Source organism: Squalius cephalus, assembly GCF_949319135.1.
Source record: "Squalius cephalus genome assembly, chromosome: 18".
In the NCBI taxonomy this organism is placed as follows: Eukaryota; Metazoa; Chordata; class Actinopteri; order Cypriniformes; family Leuciscidae; genus Squalius; species Squalius cephalus.
Genome location: NC_137139.1, coordinates 35,982,349 through 36,005,859, shown reverse-complemented (window position 1 = coordinate 36,005,859; position 23,511 = coordinate 35,982,349). Strand labels below are relative to the sequence as shown.

Sequence of the window (23,511 nt, the reverse complement as noted above, 5' to 3'; positions counted from 1 at the left end):
TCTGAGCCGAGTTCGGAGTATGTAGAGTTAAAGCTCTAGGAGGAGTTAGAGTTGTAAATTTAGGGTAAGAAGAAAAAGAAGAATGATAATAAGTTTAAGTACAATATCAGTAAGTTGGCTTTCCCAAGCCAACTTAATAATAAGTATACAAGAGAACACTAGTGATGCCTTGACTTTGGCAAGCACCACTAAAAATAAGAAAACTAACAGATTCAATAAGTGCCATCACACCTTCTGTTCTTGGCCCCTAAAAACCCCACAGACGCACGTTAGAGGAGGGGCCTGAGCCACATCTGCAGACCAGAAGATCACATAGACTTTGAACTCTTTTAAATCTAGTTTATGAATAATTAAAATGGTTAATCACTGTACAGTTTTTTGAATAGTTTTGTGGATTTACACAGAAACCACAGGACACGCCATCTCTTATCAGCTCAGCTGAGGGGTTTATATTCAACCGGCTATATGGTGCAATAGGTGATGGTACATTCTTAGAGCAAATTCTTTTGAAAATGCTTATCTATGTAGCCTAATAACAGACAGAGAAGATAATGTATAAGCACAGCGTTAAGCATTGACATTTCCCTGTGAACACATCACATACTTCAGGAAGTCACACTAGCAATGACTGTGAACATGAAATTCACTCATGACTAACGAGCAGAACAAGGCGACTGATGCTTTAATCCAGAGTACTCGAAGGACAAATGTTAGAGTTTGTTGTGTTTGTCAGTAGGAGATCATTTTAAAATGACAACCCTGTTAATATGATTTTATAGTAAAGTGATTATTGAAAATGATCAATAATCAGCATCAGATTCTCTTTCTAATAAACACATTGAAGGATAATAACTTATAAATGTAGATCCCAACATTAATTTAGCTTGGACGACACACCATTTATGTTTTAGATCCTATGGTTTACTTTTAAAAGGTTGAAGCTGCACCTGTTTCACAGAAATCAAAGAGTTATTTTCCTCTTTCAGGTTTAATTTGGCAGCGGTTAATGACAGTGATGTTGGACTGAAGACGGACCTGATAACCATCAACCCCAGTCAGATTAATAGAGAGTCAGTATCCACACACACACACACACACACACACACACACACACACTCCTCTCAGTGAGATTATTTTAAATTTTTATAATATTAGACACTTATTATTAATTTTTTTCAGTATTGTTTAGATAATGTGGTAACACTTTACAATAAGGTTCATTAGTTAACATTAGTTTACTACCTTAGCTAACATGAACTAAGAAAGAACAATACTTCTACAGCATTTGTTAATCTTAGTTAATATTAGTTTCAATGTTTACTAATACATTTTTAAAATCAAAGGTTGTATTTGTTAACATTATCTAATGCACTGTGAACTAACATGAACAAACAATGAACAGCTGTATTTTTATTAACCAACATTAACAGAGATGACTAAATACGGTAACACTTTATTTTACAGTGTCTTTGTTACATATGTTACATGTACTTACCATAGTAATAACAGTAAATTATGCATAATTACATGTAATTAACCCTCAACTAAACCCTAATCCTATAGTAAGTACATGTAGTTGCTTAATATTACTCAGTACTTAAATATATAATTACACTGTAACAATGACACCTTAAAATAAAGTGTCAATACTGTAAGAAATGCATTGCTCATAGTTAGTTCATGATAGTTAATACATTAACTAATGTTAACTAATGAACTTAATTGTAAAGTGTTACCAATATTGTGTGTGTGTGTGTGTGTGTGTCTATAGATATAAAAACCTGGAGAAGGATCCGGATCCGTTGGTGGAGCGGGTCAGTGTGTACGGAAACGCCTCCCTCATTATTCCTGCCTTCGCCTACACGTTCTGCACATCAGTGTCAATCAAAACACTCAAAGTCCTCCAGCCAATCAGACCTCAGCAGCCGGTGGTGTTCTTCAGCCCCTCTTACCTGCGGACACTGGACCGGTTCTGGAAGGGGCGTGGCCTACAGGAGGTGCGCCTCTCCTCTGGGTTTATTTTAATCAGCACTGCACTGGAACTGTGTGAGCATGTTCACGTCTACGGATTCTGGCCGTTCGACAGCGACCTGCAGGAGCGTCCGGTTCCGTACCATTATTACGACCAGATGATGCCGCACCCCTACATGCACAAGATGCCGGAAGAGTTTGTGCGGCTACTGCAGCTCCACAGCCAGGGGGCGCTGACACTGCACCTGCAGCCCTGCTCCTCACAAACACACACTCGGACTATGTCCGAAAACACCCCGGATAACGGGCACAGCCATTTGTAGTGGTCTCCGAACCCATAGCGCAGGGTCTCCACGGGTCCTTAGTCTTAAAGGTGGTATATCATGAAAATCTGTCTTTTTCCGTGTTTAAGTGCTATAATCGGGTCCCCAGTGCATCTGTCAACCTAGAAAACATGAAAAGTGAAACCCAGTATCTTTGTTATGGTGAGCCTTTCTCTGCAAGCATGTCCAAAAAAAGCCGATCAGATTTCGCTCCCCTTCTGATGTATGAAGAGGATCTTATTATAATATTACCGGCCCTTAAAGGCACACTATGCAGTTTCCGTTTTTTCTCAAACAGCGCCCCCTAGAGTCGCTGTGGAGTACTTGTATTTAACGTTACTGTCGTAAATACCACTCACGCAGGGCCGTCTCTGCACTCTTCCGACCGCGCTTTCTTCGTTTTCTTCATCGACTCTGCCATGATTCACGTCTGGAATGCGCGCTAGTGTCTCCATAGAGGCTCTTCACATGTTGTTGATGTATGTGACGTCGTGCCGTAAAGCAAGTCGTGATTCTCGTGAGATTTGGCGGGGCGCTACCTCTCAAACCTGCATTGCTGTTTTGCCAGCACTGTCCCCCCCCACCCCCACCCCCACCCCCACCCCCGCTTTGCTATCGGGATGATTCGCCCTACTACGAGTTTGTTTACCATCAAAATGATTTCGAAGCTGTTATATTAAGGTACAAATATTGCATAGTGTGCCTTTAATCTGCATGTTTACACCCACGGCACCGCCATTTGGTTTTCGCAAGCGACAACAGTGTAACAAAGTTCGAGCAGAGCCTGAAGCTGTTCTGTGGTTGAGCACAGACGAGCACTGAACACTACTGACCAGAACATGTCACCGCTGTCTTATAAAGACCTCAGGAACTGTGGACACTTGTGGAGGAGTTAAACATGATGATGAGATGATCAGTGTAACTCCACAACAACTACAGAAATGTCTCCACTAACATTCAGAAGCTCTTCCTGAGTCTCTCCGTAAGCCTGCACTCGCTACTGGTTATACTGGGATTCTGGATGAGGGAGATTGGCCTGTTCTGTTATTGCCGGAGTTTCTGAAGCTTGTGTAAAGGCTCCGCCCTCTTCTGAACGGAGGCGGAGCTAAAGCTCATTTGCATTTAAAAGGGGCAAATTTGACAAACTATAATAAATGATCTGGTATTTTGAGCTGAAATTTCACAGACACATTCTGGAGACACCATAGATTTATATTACACCTTGTGAAAAGGGGCATAATATGTCACCTTTAAATCAAATTTAAGGCCGTAAAAAGTCTTAAATATCTTAAATGCTATAAGAAAAGTCTTAATTATAATTTCAAGCACTTTTAAATTTGGGGATGGAAAAACAGGAATGGAGATATGGCTTAATATTAAAGTTAAACTTCAAAAGGCAATGATTTAACTAGGTATAGGTATAAGTAAATACGAGGCACTGTAGCACATTCTACAGGCTCACGTTTTCAGAGCAGTTCGCAATCAATGATAGCCTGGGAAAACCCAGACAACTTCCGGCAAATTTAGATTTGCTCTGCAAGAACCGGTAAGTCTGGCAAAGAGCTCATTCAAGTCCATTTCCCCATGCCGAGAAATCAAGGCACCAATTAGAAACGTTGAGGCGGGCTTTACACATGACGATCGCTCTGATTGGTTTTAGGACTAGCCTATCCAGAGGCATTTGAGCGACGTCCACTCCGACGTCCGTTGGTGAAGCACACCAACTTTTATGCATTATTATATTCAAATTGCAAACACATGAGGAGAGTCTCCGCATGAAAGACCCACTGGCAGATGAACGTGCTACTACATTTCTCTCCGAAACGGTAGGAAATTAAATTAGATTTAATTGAGGATTTTAACTGTGACAAGATGATTGACAGGGCAGTTTACATGACGGGATGCACGCGACAGATCCGTCCGATAAAGATGACAAAGTAGTGTGTCCCAAAGCTTGCCTACTTTTTTGCTACACATTCAAAAGTAAATACCTTTTCTTCACAAAAAGAGTACATACTTTTATGGCGTAGTGTAACCATAGACTGTAAAAAAATAGTGTAACATAGGCGAATTGGGACGCAGCATATGGCTTTACACATGACGATCTCTGATTGGTTTTAGGAGTTTTAGGTCTATCCAATTGTGTCCAAGGGCATTTGAGCGACGTCCGTTGGTGACGCCCCTTTGGAAATGAGTTATTAGGAGCTTTGCCAGACCATATCTCAGTTACTACTGAGAATGGTCTGGTTTTAACCAGGCTAAATCAATGAGATACTGTTGATGAATTATGAAAATGTTTACCTGTGGTGTTTATATCATTCCTGGAAACTCGTCACATTTCTAAAAAAAAAAAGCAGCTGCATTGTTTACAGGGTTTACCAGGGTAACTGCTATATTTCTGCAATTTTTTATTCCATTAAGCTGATGGATCTAAAAAAAAGCTACTGTGCATTCTAAAAATGTAAACAATTAGGATAATATATTTATAAAATCATATTTATATGAATATAAATGTAAAAATGGCTTAAAGATTGAAATGTGAGATTTATTTTTATATAAAACTTGTTAAATCGTTGTTTTTACAGTAGGCCTACTTTTATGGTTTCGATGTTACCACACACACTGCTCTACTCCGCCTGGATGGTGTAATCTGATTTAAAATGGTCTTTAAAAAGGTCTTAAAAAGCATTAAATGTGATTTTAAAACCCTTGCAGATACCCTGCTAGCGGATATTATTGAGTGCGCTAACCAAACACTGTGAGGGTCGCGCTGAATTCCTGTGTCGGCAGAAGATGGCGTACGCATTGTTCACACATTCAAGTGTACCAAATTAATTGACTAATGTAGGGAATAGGAGAGTAGGGGATAGGGAGCGATTTTGCATACAGCCATTGTTTATTTGTGATTTTAGATTCAAATTTAATTTAAAAGAAGTATATAAAAATTAAAGTAATGTGCGAAATAGTTCTGTGCCCCCACAGACACGCGCAACACTCTTTTATAGCCATAGATATGTTATGTAATGGTCTCGACAAATTAGCGATATTTCAACGAAATTTCATGGACCAAAAAAGCTTAGAGTAGCGTCAATAGCGTAGCGATATATAATTGCACATTTCACACAAGCCACTCACTTTCACCCTTTTGTTGGTCAGTGTGGTGAGTTCGCGTGAGCTTGTACATGAGTGAATAACTGTGCGGACCATTTTCGCCCTTCTACGGCAAACTCCCGAACTCGCAAATTCCTACTAAAATGACCAATCACAGCGCCTGCGTCCTGGTAGAATTGACGTTACATTTTTGGAGAGGTGCACATCAGGGTACGCGCGCTACGGCGTGAGTTCGACGCAAAATTGGGCTTTAACAGTGCGTTTTCACTGGCGCCGGAGTAGTGACCGTTTTTCAATTCATTCCTATGGAAAATGAGCTTCACGCTCACGCAGTGGATTGTGGGATTGACAGCAGACTGGAGAAAGCGTTAAGAGCGGCTGAGAGCATCAAAAGGTTGAGCAGTTCGACTTTATGCAAAGATCAAGTAAAAAATGTGGGCGGCAGCCAATCGCTGTGAGGTTCAGGTATTGGCATGGCCACATCTCGAATAAAACACTTTCATTGTGTGAAAACTTTAACTTTTTTTTATGCGATAAAATACTTTTTATTTTATATTGTTTAGGTGTGCATAATTGATTCAGGAGTCTTATTCCTATATTGTCACTGGTCATAGTTTATATTGTTTTGTTCTTGTGAGACACCGGTGAATCTGAATGTAATCAAAATGTTACTTTAATTTAGTAAAATCTGGATTAGTTACTGGCTCAGGTTTTCTAACTTAAAATATTAAGGATTGTGGTTATTTCTGTAGGAAAATTCATGCAAATAAATATTCTTTTAAAATATATATGGAATACAGTGGAATATTTTTGTGTATTTAATGTGTTTTCGTGTTATATATTTCAATTTACTTTTGTATATAATGATTAAGATGTGTACACACTCACATTAATTCAAGGAGTATGGAAAAAGTCCTTTTTACTTGGTTACACCAAAGTAATTAAAATGAAACTCTTCTGAAAAATGATTTAAAAGTTTTCAAACCCATAATCCTCTGGTGTGGTCGCCATCCAAACACATTCCCGCAATCTCCATCAACTCTCTCAATAACAATTTGTCTCCAAATGAGCCTCAGTTTTCTTGACGACACTCTTTCTTTTTCTTCTTTTTCTTTTCTTTCTTGACGACACGTGCACAAAATGTTACATCATTGCTGACGTTCGTAAGGCAGTGGCGGAGCCAGGATTTTTTTCATAGGGGTGGCCAGGCAAGGGCCAGCAACCAGTCTGGGGTGGCACAGAAATCTTAATTATTTTATCATAAAACATAATTTGATAATGTATTGGGCTGTTTTAGTTCCTACACAACGGAATACAGTTAATTTTGTACATAATTATAATTGAGATAGTAGTGAATTAGGAATAGCCTAATAGAATACTGAGTGAATTTTATATATTTTTTTATTATTACCCACCACCTCATATTAAAATTAATTAAATGGTAATAAAAGGGCACACACTATAGCTAAAGTTCAACTTGCTCAGTTAGCTTGGTTCTGGGTCTCAAAATCTCCAATAGCTTGTTCTACATTGTTGCATCTTCGTGGATGAGATAACATGCAGTTAAATACTTTAAAGTTTAAAGGTATAGCGGAGGATTTTTTACTTCCGGGTGGATCACCTATACTATTGGTCCTCCTAATTGTCAATCATTCTGGTGAATCAATCAAACTTATTCAAAAAGTGGAGAGGGCGGGTCTTATCTAAAATTAGATCCTCCACTATACCTTTAACTTTCTATATTAGTTGTCAAAATAAATAATTGCAACAGGTCTATCATACCTAAATTAAAAAGGAAAACAAAAGTTCTCTTTTGAATCCCCATGTGCAAGAATGTGAACAAGGCGGAAGTCAACAGCACATAATGTAAAATGTTATGTTTTTCATAATTTAATGTTGCCAGAATGTAAAAATAGTTATTTTATGGATTTAAAAATTACCCACTTTTGTTTGTCCTTTACAAATGAACGCAAAATGAATGCCTATCATCTAGTACAACTGCACAGTGCTCACATTTATTTGGACATTAAAACATTACATATCATGCATGCAGTTTTGACATCTTTAATCGCCTTTTTGATTCTTACATGAGTTAATTGACGACAACTACATCACGCCGCATTTGCGCGTAATGTGCGTACCGCAAGCACAGTAGCTACAACGGTTGTCAGCCGTATGACAGAAAAGTTAGTTAGTTTTACTGACATTTGGCCTGAAAACATCTCATCTTACCGAAGATTGCCAACTGAATAAGGACAACGCCCTTTTCTCAGCATCTGACAGAAGTGTCACAAGCTTTCACACATATCTTCTAAAATAAAAGTAGCATCAGAAAAAAAGAGAATTAGCCTACGTTTGTGGTTGACTGCACACTATTCGACTTACTCAAAACGGTCTTGCAACCCACCAGTTGAGAAAGATTGACTCTATTTACTATGTGCATATCAAAATTCTTGAAAATTCCCTGGAAGAGAGTCGCACACCTGGCCTTCGCCCTGTTAATGTTGACCACATCTCCTCTCTCTGTGTGACAATTAAACAAGCTTGTTTTCCCATCCGACCGAAACACCCGAGATGATAAGTAAAGAGCTAAAGGGGAAATGTGTGCTATATGCTTCCTAATGTAGGCTAGGCTAATTATAATAGCACGTTTACTGAGAGAGAGAGAAGAAGATAAAAAAAAACTGGTGTAGGATTTACTTTGCAACAATTTTCTCTCAAATATTGCTAGTTAATTTCACAAATAATTACAAAAAAGTAACATTGAATTGACATTTTCTTGTACAGTGTTTTCCAATAATCTTTGTTTTATTTGGAATCGATTTTTTTTTGACAGTGTTGAAATTACAAAGCGCATATAACTGTCATTTAAAGGAACATTTCGATTTGTATAACTTATTTCACTGGATTTTGATATATATTCCAATTTAATCATTTATGATAATGTATTTGTAATTAATAGTTTATATATTGGTCTAGTCATGTTTTTGGTGAGATATAGCCTATTTTCTTCGTAATATTTTCTCTCTTCTGTTTGTCCTGCGTGTGACAAGATGATTGTCTTGAGATGAATTGATTGCTGTTTAAAAGAACTCTGATTGTATTTGTCACACACACACACACACACACACACACACACACACACCCCCCCTGAAGGCTCCACAATTAACCACAATGTGTTGTTGTGCCGTTGCTTGTCACCTGTTTTTAAAACAAATTGTGAATCAGTATAGGCTACATTGAATTGCAAATCTTTCGGATTTTCAGGGCTTTTCTAGATATTATCGTTGTTTGGGCTTATGATAAAACAATGCGTCTACCTTCGAAAATAATCTAAACACAGTTCTCGACAAAGAACACATTACAAAAAAAAAAAAAAAAAAAATCGCATCTTCCCTTGACAAAATTGCACAACGCAAATTACACGTCAATATCGGGTTTAAAATCATTATGACCATTTTACAGGAGAAGAGCGAGTTTGAGAGGGGCGCAGACGAGAGTTGCGTGTGTATGTGTGTGTGTGTGTGTGTTTATAACCTCTCTCTCTCTCTCTCTCTCTCTCTCTCTCTCTCTCTCTCTCTCTCTCTCTCTCATACACACACACACACTCACACTCACTCACTCACTCACTCACAAACTATTTGATGGCATCGGGGTCTCTCCAGTGGATCTTCACACTGCTGATGGTCCTGGTCATCTTTCAGGGTGTGTGTGTGGTGTTTTACTACATACCCGACACACACTCGTCCAGGTGAGCGCTTTTATATCAATGTTTCATTATAATTCAATATGCTATTTAAATGAATTCAAATCGGGCTCCGTGTTGCTGATTTTTAATTAGCCTAAAGTCTATGACTAGTTTAAGATTTGCGTCTTAATAAGCGATTCATTTTTATTTTTATTCTAACTTATGACTAGAGTACTATATTGTGCATGCTGTCATGAAGTTGTTAAATTGTTTTCTGAGGAGTCTAAGAAACGCACAAGTTATAGGCTAGTTAAATGTCATTAGTTTAGATGGAAACGTCATTATAATTTTAATCAGAATAGAAATGTTTTTGGTTTGTTACGCAGGAGAGTAGATCTGTTCAGGACTGAATCAGAGGTGTTTCACTATATAGTGCTTCAAATAAATCCTTCAGTTTACTGCGGTGAACATATTTCAACCATGTGCTGTAGGCTATTTCTGCAAAAGTAATTCCAGAAAATGTTTGTAACATCTTAATATCTTAATGGTTTATTGTAGCGTTTATCAGATTAGAGCTGGACGATAATATAGTTACAGTACATTTTGTGACGTTGTTTAATCGCGGAGTTGACATTTGCTGTCGTCTATGTATGCAGATGAAGTTGGACATACTTGTAGTGTATTAAAAGACCTGGCAATAATATAATTACATTTTGCGATGGAATAAATAAATAAATTATTGTATTGCTTTATTAGTAGGCCTAGATCTGAATGCTAATATATCAAATATCTTGTTTTCTGTTCAGATGGAATGTTTGTGTGGATGAAACTGGAGTTGCGCGGCTTCTGGAACAAGGAAAAAATGCATGCAAATAAGTGTAGCTACTGTACAGAGATGTTCATCAGCGGCTGGTTTTAGTGCATTGATGTTTTTGAGCATTGTGTTCAACATTAGGAGAAGTCTTGCTGAAAACTACACAAATACTAAATCAATATTCCAATCGAGCAATCATCTGATTTCATTGATAACTATAATATGTTTTATCATTGGCATGTTCTAGCTGAAATTGTGCATCCTGCTCTTCAAGAAGAACTGTTCAACCCTTAACCCTCTGGTGCTTTCCGGTCATTTTTATTTTATTTGTATTATTTATTACTTAGAATTTTTCTTCATTGGAATGGTACGAAACAGAAAAGTAAATGGTAAAGGTTTTGGCACTTGCTATGTGAACACACACACACACACACACAAATCATGGACATGATTCGAAAATCAATAGTCACATTTGTGGTGTTCATGGCCATAAAGTTTCCAAAGAACTTTGATTCTCTTATAGTTCTGTAGAAAAAAACTGGTATTGAAACATCAATAACCCCTTGATAACCAGCCAAAAGTTCATTAAAAAGAATAGGGTTCTTTGCTGAAAGTAAATATGTATATTTGCTGAAACCTTTATTTTTAAGAGTGAGGAGGAACCCATTAGACTGAATCTACAGGAACAACAAGAATGTAATAGATTGTGTGCAACAGGGTTATCGGGACGGCACTTTTGATTATGTTGATCATTTAGAGGAAAGTTAATGAGCAGTGAAAAAATTTACATTTGCTCTTTTTCTTTCAGAGATGCGATGACAGAGGCGCTTCAGAAGCTGCGCTGCACAAATCTCAGACGCAAGTTTTCCATTATCAAACCGGCCAAAAGGTGCGTGAGAATGAAGATCAACCAGCGATCCTGATATTTCAGAGAACTGACCATTTAATTAAATGCCTTTGTTTCCCTCTCAGTATACAACTCAAGAAGTTCACGCAGGAGCTGACAGATTTCATGAGCTGCCCATACAAATCAAACAAAACTGAGCGGGAGCTAAACAGGTGTGTCTTTATCATCTTTACATTCATGCTTATGCATTTGGCAGGTCATCCAAAGGTGACTTGCATGGGATTCAATGTTGACATTTTCCTGGGGATCGTACTGATGATCTTGGCATGATAATATGCTAATTGAGCAACAGGAACAACTTGTACGTTCAGTTGCACATTCCTTTAGTTTCTTTATTCCTCCGTCTTTATGTCCTAAGAAGTTAAGTTTGAGCAACAATAGTGCATATAGACAACCGGAATCATCTCATGAAACATTTGGCATTTTAGGATAACAGAGTTTGATACTGTTTATACCATGGTCTGGGTGAATACTCGATTCTGATTGGCTGCAGGGTGTCCATTAAAAAGTGATAGAGCACACCTAGTAAAGGAGTTCTGGTGAAACTGACTGTTTACCGTTCGAAATTAATAAATAAATGCGCTGGCTACATCAGCTGTGGGTAACCATAGCAACAGGCAGTAAACTGAAGGGTTCTACAAGCTGAGCGGACTATAAATATGTCCGGTTGCTAAATAAACCGTCAGGCGTAACCAGGGAACATCTCGGTTACTAATGTAACCCTCATTCCCTGAATGAGGGAACGGGAGAGGTAACTTCGACGTGCCGACGTAATTGGGATCCCATGGAAAACGCCACGGTTGCTGCCACATCCAGCGCCCTATGCAAGACTCTCAGACCCCCAACTGCTGGGGCGGAAGACCTGCGTAGAGGGAGTTCAACTGCTGTTCCATTACACCCCACACAGAGGAACTCTTGGATAACACTGGGAAAGCGTGTGCCGCGGAGCCACATCCTGCCTGTGCTGCGGAGCCACATCCTGCCTGAAGGGAGGTAACATGTGGAGAATACACATATGGACTGGCTGAAGGGGCAGTGCAACACATGGAATGTCACTGGGGTGGCTCCAGCCCGAAGGGGGAGGCTACACCGGACAGTGACGGCAGAGCAGACTCTGCCAAGGGAAGACCACACATATGGAACCCAGCCTAGCACAAGTTAAACAAGCATACGAGCACTAGGCCTGGCTTCAGACGCTCCGCAACGTCCGACTGCCGGAGGGGTGCGGAGGAACTCACAGGGTTCGCCAAGTGGGGAACTCGACTGGAGCAAAAAGCGCACGTATCCGTTCCTAGGAAGGGAGTGGCGCAGCAAGCCGACAGTAGAGCGGGAACTTCGTTGTTACCGGCTGGTTGGAGCGAGCACACAGGAAGAAACCGGCTATAAAACCTAGCGAATATGTTAGGTGTCACCCAGCCCGCAGCTCTACAGATGTCTGTCAGCGAGGCGCCGTGTGCCAGCGCCCAACCCGGGCGGGCAGGGCACGCCTTGGGCTTCGTAAGCCAAGGCGATGGCATCCACTATCCAGTGGGCCATCCTCTGCTTGGAGACAGACTTCCCCTTCTGCTGGCCTCCGTAACAGACGAAGAGCTGATCTGAGGTCCTGAGGCTTTGCGTTCTGTCCACGTACAGACGCAGAGCGCGAACGGGACAGAGAAAAGCCAGGGCTGGGTCTGCCTCCTCCGAAGGCAGCGCTTGCAGGTTCACTACCTGGTCCCGGAAGGGAGTGGTAGGAACCTTGGGCACGTATCCGGGCCGGGGTCTCAGGATCACGTGAGAGTTATCCCCTACCCTCTTGATAGAGGCCAATGCAACCAGGAGTACTGTCTTACAGGACAGGATTTTTAACTCAGCTGATTGCAGAGGCTCAAAGGGTGGTCTCTGAAGTGCCGAAAGGACCAGAGACAAATCCCAAGAGGGTATAGAGAGTGGGCGAGGAGAGAGTTCAGTCTCCTCGCTCGCCTCAAGAACCTGACGATCAGGTCGTGCTTTCACAAAGACTTACCATCAACAGCATCGTGATGTGCAACAATAGCGGCAACATACACTTTAAGGGTGGAGGGAGACAGCCTTCGCTCCAGCCCTTCTTGCAGGAAGGAAAGCACGGTTCTGATCGAGCAAGATCGGGGGTTCTCCTCGTGAGAGGAGCACCAGTCAACGAACAGGTTCCACTTCAACGCATAGAGGCGCCTCGTAGAGGGGGCTCTAGCGGAAGTGATGGTGTCAACTACCACAGGGGGTAGGTCACCTAGAACCTCCGCGTCCCGTCCAGGGACCAGACATGGAGTTTCCAGAGGTCTGGACGCGGGTGCCATAGGGTGCCCCGTCTTTGAGAGAGCAGGTCCTCTCTCAGAGGGATGGGCCAGGGAGGGGCTGTCGCGAGGAGCACTAGTTCTGGGAACCAGGTCCGGTTGGGCCAATACGGTGCAACTAGCAAGACCTGCTCCTCGTCCTCCCTGACTTTGCACAAGGTCTGTGCAAGAAGGCTCACTGGGGGAAACGCATACTTGCATAGGCCCCGGGGCCAGCTGTGTGCCAGAGCATCCGAGCCGAGGGTCCCCTCGGTCAGGGAATAGAACAACTGGGAGTGAGACGTGTCCGGGGTGGCAAACAGATCTACCTGTGCGGTCCCGAAGCGCCTGAAAATCAGCTGGACCACCTGGGGATGGAGTCGCCATTCTCCCGGTAGCACCTGCTGCCGTGAAAGCTCGTCGGCTGCACGGTTGAGCAGGCCCGGAATGTAAACGGCACGAAGCGACCTCAGATGCTTCTGACTCCAGAGGAGGAGATGGCGGGCGAGTTGTGACATGCGGCGGGAGTGTAGACCACCTTGGCGTTTGATGTACGCAACGGTCGCAGTGCTGTCCGTACGGACCAGTACATGCTTACCTAGTAGCAGCGCTTTGAAGCGGCTCAGCGCAAGACGTACTGCTAACAACTCGAGGCAGTTGATGTGCCAATGAGGCCCCGTCCACAGACCTGAAGCTGCATGCCCCTTGTACGTGGCCCCCCGGTGGCAGAGGCATCCGTGGAGACCACAGAGTGCCTGGACACTTGTTCCAGGGGAACACCTGCCCGCAGGAATGAAGGGTCCGACCACAAGCTGAGAGTTTGGCGACAGTGCGGAGTCACTTGGACCCGGCACGAGCCGCTCTGCCATGCCCATCTCGGGACTCGATCGTGGAGCAAGTTGGAGCGGCCTCATATGAAGCAATCCGAGCGGCGTAACCGCGGCTGCAGATGCCATATGCCCCAAGAGCCTCTGAAAAAGTTTCAGTGGTGCCGCTGTTCTGCGTCTGAGCATGCTCACGCAGTTCAACACTGACTGGACACGGGCCTCGGTGAGGCACGCGTCCTTCAGGTCGATCGCTGCAAACCAATCTTGGGGACGGATGCATTTGAAAATGCGTTTCTGCGTAAGCATCTTGAACGGTAGCCTGTGAAGGGACCGGTTCAGGACGCGCAGGTCCAAGATTGGTCGTAACCCACCACCTTTCTTGGGTACAATGAGATACGGGCTGTAGAAGCCGGTCTTCATATCGGCTGGAGGGACCGGCTTGATCGCGTCCTTCGCCAGTAGGACTGCGATCTCTGCCCTGAGCACAGGGGCATTGTCCGCCAGAACACGGGTGAACAGAATGCCCTTGAAAGCAGGGGGACGCCGGGCGAACTGAATCGCATAGCCGAGTCTGATGGTACGGATGAGCCAGCAAGACGGGCTGGGAAGCGTTAACCAGGCTCCCAGAGACCGAGCAAGCAGGACCAACGGCACCACAGACGTACCCGGGGTGGGGCAGCGCGGCGGAATGCAGGGACTGCGGCCGGTGGACAGGTGGGAGCAGCAGCGGTCCGCCGGGGCAGGATGTGCCGGATGGCCTCTGTCTGCTTCTGTGCGGCCGAGAACCGCAGGGCAAAGCTCTCGACTGCATCGCCGAACAACCCAACCTGGGAAAGAGGGGCATCTAGGAACCGATATTTATCGGTGTCCCTCATATCCGCCAGGTTGAGCCAAAGGTGGCGCTGCTGGACCACCAAGGTGGACATCGCCTGACCGATGGAACATGCGGTTTCCTTCGTCGCCCGGAGGGCAAGGTCGGTTGCCACACGGAGCTCCCGGAGGAGCTCTGGTTCAGAATCACCCTCGTTCATGTCCATGAGCGCCTGGGCCTGGTGGACCTGTAAGAGCGCCATGGCATGGAGGGTGGACCATTAGACCGGACGGAAACTTACAGGCCTTGGACGGGAGGCGTGGATTACCCCGCCAAGAGGAGGCGGACGCCGGACACAGTTGCATCGTGACGGCCCGCTCCACTGGGGGGATATCCACATACACCTTAGCTGCCCCGCCGTCGAGGGTGGGGAGGGGGAGGAGCCACTAAGACAGCTTCGGGCACTATACAGTGCCTTCCACGTCCTAGAAAGCTCCTCATGCACCTCCGGAAAGAAAGGTACCGGGGCGGCGCACTGAGAACCAGCACGGCCCGGCCCGAGAAACCAATCGTCCAACCGAGAAGGTTCGGGACGTGGTGGAGGGTTCCACACAAGCCCAACCTTCTCGGCGGCCTGGCTTTCTTAGGGAAAGCACTAAGGGGCCCCAATGGCAACAGCGCTTGTGAGGCGTGAGGGGCCCGTGGAGGTTGACTCGACGGGGAAGCCCTCACGGTAATCCTCAGATCACCCTGGTCATGCACCGAAGTAGGTCTATTCTGCGGGGCAGAATAAACGCTAGATCGGGGCATAGGCGAGGGGACTGCACCTCCCTTGAGGTAAGCGAGTCTCGATCTAAGCGCTGAGATGGGAACATGAACTATCCACAAGAGCTGCCTCAGCGTGTTGAATGCTCAAACACGAGAGGCACCTACTGTGGCCATCTGCTGGCACCAGGGTACGACTGCATCCAGAAACGCACAAGCAGAATGACATCTTGAAAAAGATGCAGGGTCACGCTTGTGTTGCTCTTTTAGTAAAATAAAAAAGGTTGGAAAACACTCTCTGAGGCACCCAGGGGTAGCCGTGGTGTGAATGAACACACACAGGGGAAACGCCCCACCGAACCGACACACACACACAGGCACAAACAATAGTGCTGTGAAAACAGCAGTTGTGAGCTGCAATGCTTGGGGCCACCGCTGATCGCGCCATCACACCAACATTGCAATCAGACAGTAGATCTCCTTCGAAGTCTTCAAAGAGCTGAATTCTCGTAGACAGAGTCTCACAGAAGCTCGGCCTTGAAGTGAAAGACAATGTGTGCGTGCGCCCGCTTCCTGTTTATACCTGCGCTGCGGGGCGGGGGCGCGTGACGCGATTCACGCACGCCAACGTTCATTGGTTCGTTCTGTAGACACTCGAAGATGATAAGGCTCTCTGAAGTGATCCCACTTACGTCGTAACGGTGACGTTACGTCGAGCGTGAGTGACTGAAAGGGAAACCAAGTTATTGTTTGTAAAAACTTTAGATTTTGATTGTAAAACTAATTAAAATATAAACTAATGTTTTAAAAATGTGTTATTTGGCAAGTGACCATGGTATAAGCGGGTTAATGTCCATTGTCAGGTATTAATGGACTTCGGCGGAGGCAACCGCTGCGCGTCGGACGGTTCACGCCTCGCCGTCGTCCATTAATACCTGACAATGGACTCCTCGTCGGGCATTAACCCTTACGTAGAAGACAGAATCTTTTAGGAACTCCCAAATATGGTTTGTTCTTAAGTCTGTGAGTTTCTATGTTTCCATTGATTGATTAACTTTATTGTCCTCAGAGGGAAATTCGTTTCCACAGCACTACACTTGTTTAACACACACAACATAACCAATATGAAAAAAAATCCATCAGCCTGTTTTTATGCAAATTTTGGGATATTGCATAAAAAACAAACAAATGCTGGATGGAAATGTCAAGATGCGCATGAATTCTAAAAATGTGCATACATTTTTTTTATAAATTGCAACTGAGGCGGATACATTTTTTTATCTGATAAACTGTGATGGAAACACATTTTCCGAATAAATCTCTCGATGTGCCTCAACTGAGGCTGTGATTGGATAACAATCAATAAATTTAAAATTTATTTTAAACACTGTTTTAATACACTTTTTCAAATAAATACCTAGGGTTTTGTTTGTTTTCTTCTAAGAGGGCTGAAAAATAAGCAGATCTAGCAGCTTTTAAGGCCTTTCTGTACGCAGTCGTGCTCTCTATCAATGAAATGCGAAAAATTTGTTTTTTTGTTTTCTTCCAGTTGCGCTCCATTTTTCTGGCTGCTCTCTTAAGGGCCCGAGTGTGCTCGTTGTACCACGGCGTTGGACTAAAACACTGTTATAAAAACCTCCGTTTGGCAAGCAGGAATCATTTTACAGCTCAATGTCTAATACAGTATACAACAAATAGAGGGGTGCAGATACAGTGAAATTCAACCAAAAGTTTATTTTCATTACACTACTGTAAAGAGATCTTGCAGTAGATGATAAGCATTACAAAAGAAAAGTTCAAATATCCAAAGAATTGAACAGGAACTTGGTTTAGCAATACAAGACAGTATACTGTCAATCACTGTAATAAAAAGAAATTCTAATTCATGTCCACTACGGAGCATGAGCCCGAGCCAATGCCGAAGGCCTTCTTCGTCCCGGAGCCAATGCACAAGAGAAGTCTGACCAGGTGCATGAGTCGGCTACATCGTCCGTCCATGTGGGGTTGCTTGTGGAGTAAGAAGGCATGAAGGGAAGCCCCGCACACAACACAGTCAACAACATATTCTCATCCACAACATTGATGAGTCTGCATACAGACAGGATACTGGACAACTGGCTGTCTGGAGCAGTCATTACAATCTGGAGCTGATCACGCTCAAAACAGTGGAGATGATAGTGGACTTCAGGAGAAACACCCAGCACTCCCCCCACTCACCACCATGAGCACACTGTGGCTGCAGTGGAGTTATCCAGGTTCCTGGGCACCATCATCTCTCAGGACCTGAAGTGGGACAATCACATTGATTCCATTGTGAAAAAGGCCCTGCAGGGGTTGTACTTCTTTCATCAACAGAAGAAGTTCAACCTGCCAAAGGCACAGATGACACAGTTTTACTCTTCTGTTATTGAGTCGGTTCTGTGCACTTCTATAACAGTTTGCGCACACTTGGCGAATAAAATTGATTCTGATTCTGCCACCTGCCACTGAGGATTAGTTGTGCCTGGCTTCTGGACAGTTTTAGGATGATTTGGAAGAGGATGTCTCGATTCTCCCGTCCCCGCCCAGTCTGTTGTGTCTCCGCTTGTTCCGCCCAGCTCGAAGTCTCCTGTGTCTCCAGAGTTCATGTGCAGCCTCCCTCTCCCGCTGCCTCTTCCTATAGTAGCCAGTTCCTCAGCCCAGCCTCCGCTGGTTCCCTTCAGCCCCTCGGCTCCTCCTCTGACACCACTCCACTGTGTGGATTTGCCCCAGCATCGCCAAGGCAAGTGGATCACCTGGCTCTGCCTCCAGCCACTAATCACATCACTCCACCTCAGCCTGTCAACTCCACATGGGCTCTTCCCTCCCTCGGCTCCACCAGCCTCCATCGTCCTTGTGGCTCCACCGGGCTCCCTTTTCCCTCCGTTTCTGGCTCCGCCTTGGTCAGATGTTGCCCTGCCTGCACCACGGACTCCCCTTCAGTTCCATCTGGCTCCGCCTTCCGTCCGGCTCCACCTCACCTCAGTCCTTTAGATACCCTGGATCCACTTCTGACGCTCTTCACTGCGGATCAGCCTCTAGGACCATCTGTGTTGCCCTTTCTCGCTGGCTTTTTGTCTACACGTAGGACTTCACTTCCATCGTCTCCATCCCTGTCCATCGTCCTCTTAGTGTCAACAGCCAAGCCTCCACCATGGCTCCTCCCTCCCTCTATGCTACTGTGGGCCAGTGTCCTGGCTGTGCTCTGGCTCCCCACTTATCTGCTCCTGGCTCCTCTCACCATCATTGCCACCCTGATCTCTCCCTCTGTTATTTCCCCAGGTTTCCTGCTCTTCATCTGCTGTAGTCCTCCTCCACAGTCCCCACCCTCCCTCCTCAGCTGCAAGTCAAGTCAAGTCATCTTCATTTATATAGCACTTTTAACAATGTAGATTGTTCCAAAGCAGCTTTACAGCTTTAGTAAAGTGTTTTGGCTTTATAGTAGCTCTAGATTAAAGTTATTGTCCAGCTAAAGTTAGTTTGATTAATTCACTTCCGTCCCAACGATCATTAGTTATTAACTTAGGGGCCGCTAACACGACACCGTTTTAACAGAAAACTCTTAAGTTCTTTCTGCGCAAACTTCAAAAACACGAACCAGTGAGAACGCCAATGGCGTGCACATGCGTATTACGAGTTCAGTCTATAGGTTTGTGCGTTTGAATATATGTGCGCAGGTGTGTAGTCCTTCCCTACAAATCAACCCTCAACATACTACTTGTCTGGCCTTAAAATTAATAATATGGCTTCTGGTTATGGCCGCTATAGAGTAAGACGCGGAAAGCATCGCTCCCACAGAAAATCCAGCTTATATTGCACAGCTTGAGTAAAACGCGGCTACGCTTGTATTTTCTTTAATTTAAACTGGATACACTTCTTTTGGCAACTTCTGAAGATGCCTCCTAAAAAACTCATCGAGAACAAGAAGGAAACAACTAATGCTACCGAAGACAGCTCTTTAGCTTTAACGGCTAGCTTGGCATCGCCCCCTGAATGGTTCCATTTAGAACTGGAGAAAGGTTTTGCGAAAATTCAAGTCATGCTAGACAGGCGTCTGTGCGAAATACGGGACTCAGTAGACAAAGTACACAGCGACCTTCAGGAAACGAGGCAAAAATTGTGCGAACTCGAATCACGCCAAGACGGATTTGAAGAAGCCATTGTGAGTCTGCGTGAAGACATCGCGGACGGTAAAAAGCACGCGGAGTATGAAATACTTTGAAAGATAAGGTCGATGATCTTGAAAATAGCTCCAGGCGTAACAATTAACGCCTTGTTGGCTTTCCTGAAGGGGTGGAATGGCTTCCAAAAATCACCGGTGTCAATCAGGAGCGCCCATTTGAAATTGAACGAGCTCACCGTACGCTTCAGCGCCGGCCGGCAGAATACGAAAGACCACGGGCCATCGTGATTAAATTGCTTCGCTTCAGAGATACAGTCTCAATACTGAATGCTGCACGGGAGAAAAAAGGGCTTACATATGGCAATTCAAAAATCATGATCTTCCGGGACATGTCAACGACCCTCTACAAGAAGAAACAGGCGTTTGCTCCTCTTAGAAGACGGCTCCGGGATCATAGTATTTCAAACAGCATGTAGTACCCGGCCACGTTGAGAGTGGATCTACCAGAGGGCGTGCGATCTTTCAGCTCGAAAGACACTGCAGAGGCTTATTTGAAAACTCATCATCCAACACTTCTGTCGTCAACGAGTTCGGAGTGAGACTGTAGGTACGTTGTAAATAGCTACTGGATCTACGGACATGTGAGCTCCGAATAGCTGTAAGAATGGACAATAATGAATCTGTTCAATTGTCTATCTTACCATTCTATCTATAAGTTGTTCTCTGAAATAGTTCTGTCCAGTTTGTACTTACTAACTTTCCTTGCTCAGCAGATGGCGTAGTCAGCGTTAATTACTCTGTGGATGTATGTGGGTAGCTTTAGCTTGAAGTTGTGCATGTTCAGTATACAACGTTACGCGTGTTTTTTTTGGGGAGGGGGGGGGGGCATTTTCTTGCTTTGTTTTTTTCTCAATCTTTTTGTGTTGCTTTTATTTTATTTTGACTTATAACTGAAAGAGATAAGTATAAATATTTGTCCTGGAATGTTAATGGGATTAATAACAATTTAAAGAGAAAGAAAATACTGTTGTTTTTAAAGAAAAATAAGATAGACATTGCTCTCTTACAAGAGACCCATTTGACTGAGGAGGATCATTGTAAGTTATCACTCAAGAGGGGTTGCTATTCTGATAAATCGCAGAGTGCCTTTTGTTTTGGAACATGTGGTCAAAGACAAATATGGAAGATATATTGTCCTTAAAGGATATATTGCATCTGAAAGTATCGCAATAGCAAATGTTTATGCCCCCAATCAAGTTGAACCTCAATTTTTTCATATTTTACATTTCAAACTTTTTTTGCCTTGTACAATCATTGGAGGTGACTTTAACTTGGTCCTAGACCCAACAGACAGATCACCTGTTAAATGTTCTGCCTTGACACCATCAGCAAGAGCTGTGAAACACTGTCACATGATGGCTAAATTAGAGCTGATAGATATTTGGAAGGCTTTACATAAGTCCCAACAAGATTTCTCTTTTTATTCCCGGCCACATAAAAGTTTTTCCAGAATTGACTTTTTTCTTTTGCACAAAACACAGGAATACTTAGTTGACTCATGTGAATAACCTTCCACAGACCTTATCTGATCACTCCCCATTAGTCCTTACGGTTAATGCTCCTACTACCAGAACACATCTTAGAAGATGGCGATTTAGTAACTATCTCCTCAATGACCTTGACTTTATAGCTTTTTTAAATGACAATATAGAACGTTTTTTGGACTTTAATGCGGGCTCTGCTTTTCCAGGGGTGGTTTGGGAGTCATTAAAGGCCTATCTAAGGGGAATAATTATATCATATTCATCTGGTAAAAAGAAAAAATATCAGAGTCAACTGAATCTACTTTCTAAAGACATTAAAAAAGTGGAACAGGATTGTTCTGTCTGTGGAGATGAAAATATGTTTTAGAAACTAAGCTCACTGCGGCTTTAGTACGATATGCTGTCCATTAAAGAAGCAGAGTGTGTCCTCCTTAGATCCAAACAACGATATTTTGAGCATGGGGATAAAATTGGCAAATTGTTGGCCTGGCAAATACGAAAAGAAGATGCAGTGAGGCCTATTAATGCAATACGTCGAGTTGACAATACTGTTATCAGAGATCCTACTCTTATTAATCAGGAATTTATGCAATTCTATAAATTGTTATATACCTCCCAAGGTACTGATATGGTGAAAGCACATACTTTCCTGGATAAATTGAACATACCATCTCTTACTAAAGTTTCCAGGGACAATTTGGAGGGGGACATCACTGAGGTCGAAATACAATATATCCATACTAGGCCATACCATATCATGCCTAGCTGCTGGCAAATCGCCTGGTTTGGATGTTTTTCCTATAGATTTTTTAAAAAGCATTTATACCCAAATTAATTAAGCCACTGAAGGATATGCATATGCAAGCTATAGAGTCTCAACGTCTACCAGACTCTCTCGAACAGGCTATGATAACTCTTCTACTTAAGCCTGGTAAAGACCCTTGTCTGTGTGGCTCATATAGGCCAATTTCATTACTCAACGCAGATTACAAAGTGTTTGCCAAAATTATTGCCTTAAGATTGGAAAAAGTAATTTCACAGTTGGTGCATATGGATCAGATAGGATTTATTCAAAATCGATGCCATTTTGACAATGTTCGCAGGCTTCTAAATGTAATTTTTTCTGCCTCTCAGGTGGACTATCCCGTTATTGCCGTTTCTTTAGACGCCGAAAAGGCCTTTGACCGAGTTGAGTGGCAATATCTGCTTTCGGTCCTCCAGAAGATGAATTTTGGCCCTAAATTTATTAATATGGTTAAGATGCTTTATAACCATCCAACAGCAGTTATTCAGACCAATAGTGAAATTTCGACTCTATTTTCCTTGGAGCGGTTCACGAGTCAGAGTTGCCCTCTCTCTCCCCTTTTATTCACGCTAGCAATAGAGCCTTTAGCTATTGCAATTCGCTTGCATGACGTCATTCAATCTCGGCATATAATCTCACTATACGCAGACGATATCATGTTGTATTTGATTAATGTAAACTCTACTATACCAGCATTGACGACTCTACTACAAGATTATGGAATCATATCTGGTTATAAAATTAATGTAAACAAGAGTGTCTCTATGCCCCTTAAAGGTGGTATCAGTGATTTCAGGCCCAAAAATATTTTATCACATTCATCTAATCTTTCCTAACGATCTTCAGCTCTGACTTCGCATGCAGCCGTGCACGAGCACAAAACCTCACAACACCCTCCCCTTGTCGGTGATTGGTTGGAACACTTTTTGTTTTGGTTTTTAGTGTTTGGCTAAACCATTTGTTTTTGTGTGCAGATCTCAGAGCCTAGGCTGCCTACAGATACGCGTTTTTTTGACGGCATGCTTATGGGGCGGGCAGCTAGCGGATCGTTAGGAAAGATTAGATGAATGTGATAAAAATATTTTTGGGCCTGAAATCACTGATACCACCTTTAATATAGCTGCTACCCGATTACCTCTTAGAAATTTTCCCTTCGCCTGGAATATGGATAAATTCACATATCTAGGACTACAAATATCCAGAGATCTGTCTCAGTTGTATAACTTAAATTATGCTCCTTTACTTAAAAAAGTAGAAGGGGATTTAGATAGGTGGAAATCTCTCCCTATTTCATTAATTGGCCGGGTACATTCTATCAAAATGACCATACTACCAAAGTTTTTATATTTGTTTCAGGTACTTCCCCCTGTTTTGCCAAAAAATTTTTTTAAGGAGCTTTTAATAGTATTATTTCGAGGTTCTTATGGAAAGGAAAAGTGCCACAGGTTAAGCTAAGTTCGCTATTTATGACATTCCGGAACGATGGACTAAAGTTGCCCAATTTTTATTTGTA

The 23,511-nt window shown here is 43.3% G+C and overlaps 1 protein-coding gene across 2 annotated transcripts in view; it reads left to right on the top strand.

Annotated features, from left to right (window-relative positions):
- The window catches only part of st8sia7.2 (ST8 alpha-N-acetyl-neuraminide alpha-2,8-sialyltransferase 7.2), a 57,132-nt gene that overhangs the window by 21,357 nt on the left and 12,264 nt on the right, over positions 1-23,511 (top strand). The window contains exons 1-3 of one of the 2 annotated variants that reach the window (XM_079848323.1): positions 9,039-9,156; positions 10,716-10,796; positions 10,880-10,966. In XM_079848323.1, the coding sequence (XP_079704449.1) occupies positions 9,050-9,156; positions 10,716-10,796; positions 10,880-10,966 (275 nt within the window). In that variant the 5' untranslated portion in view covers positions 9,039-9,049. Of the gene's footprint in view, positions 1-9,038; positions 9,157-10,715; positions 10,797-10,879; positions 10,967-23,511 lie in introns of those variants that run through there. The other variant, XM_079848324.1, reaches the window with a different exon arrangement.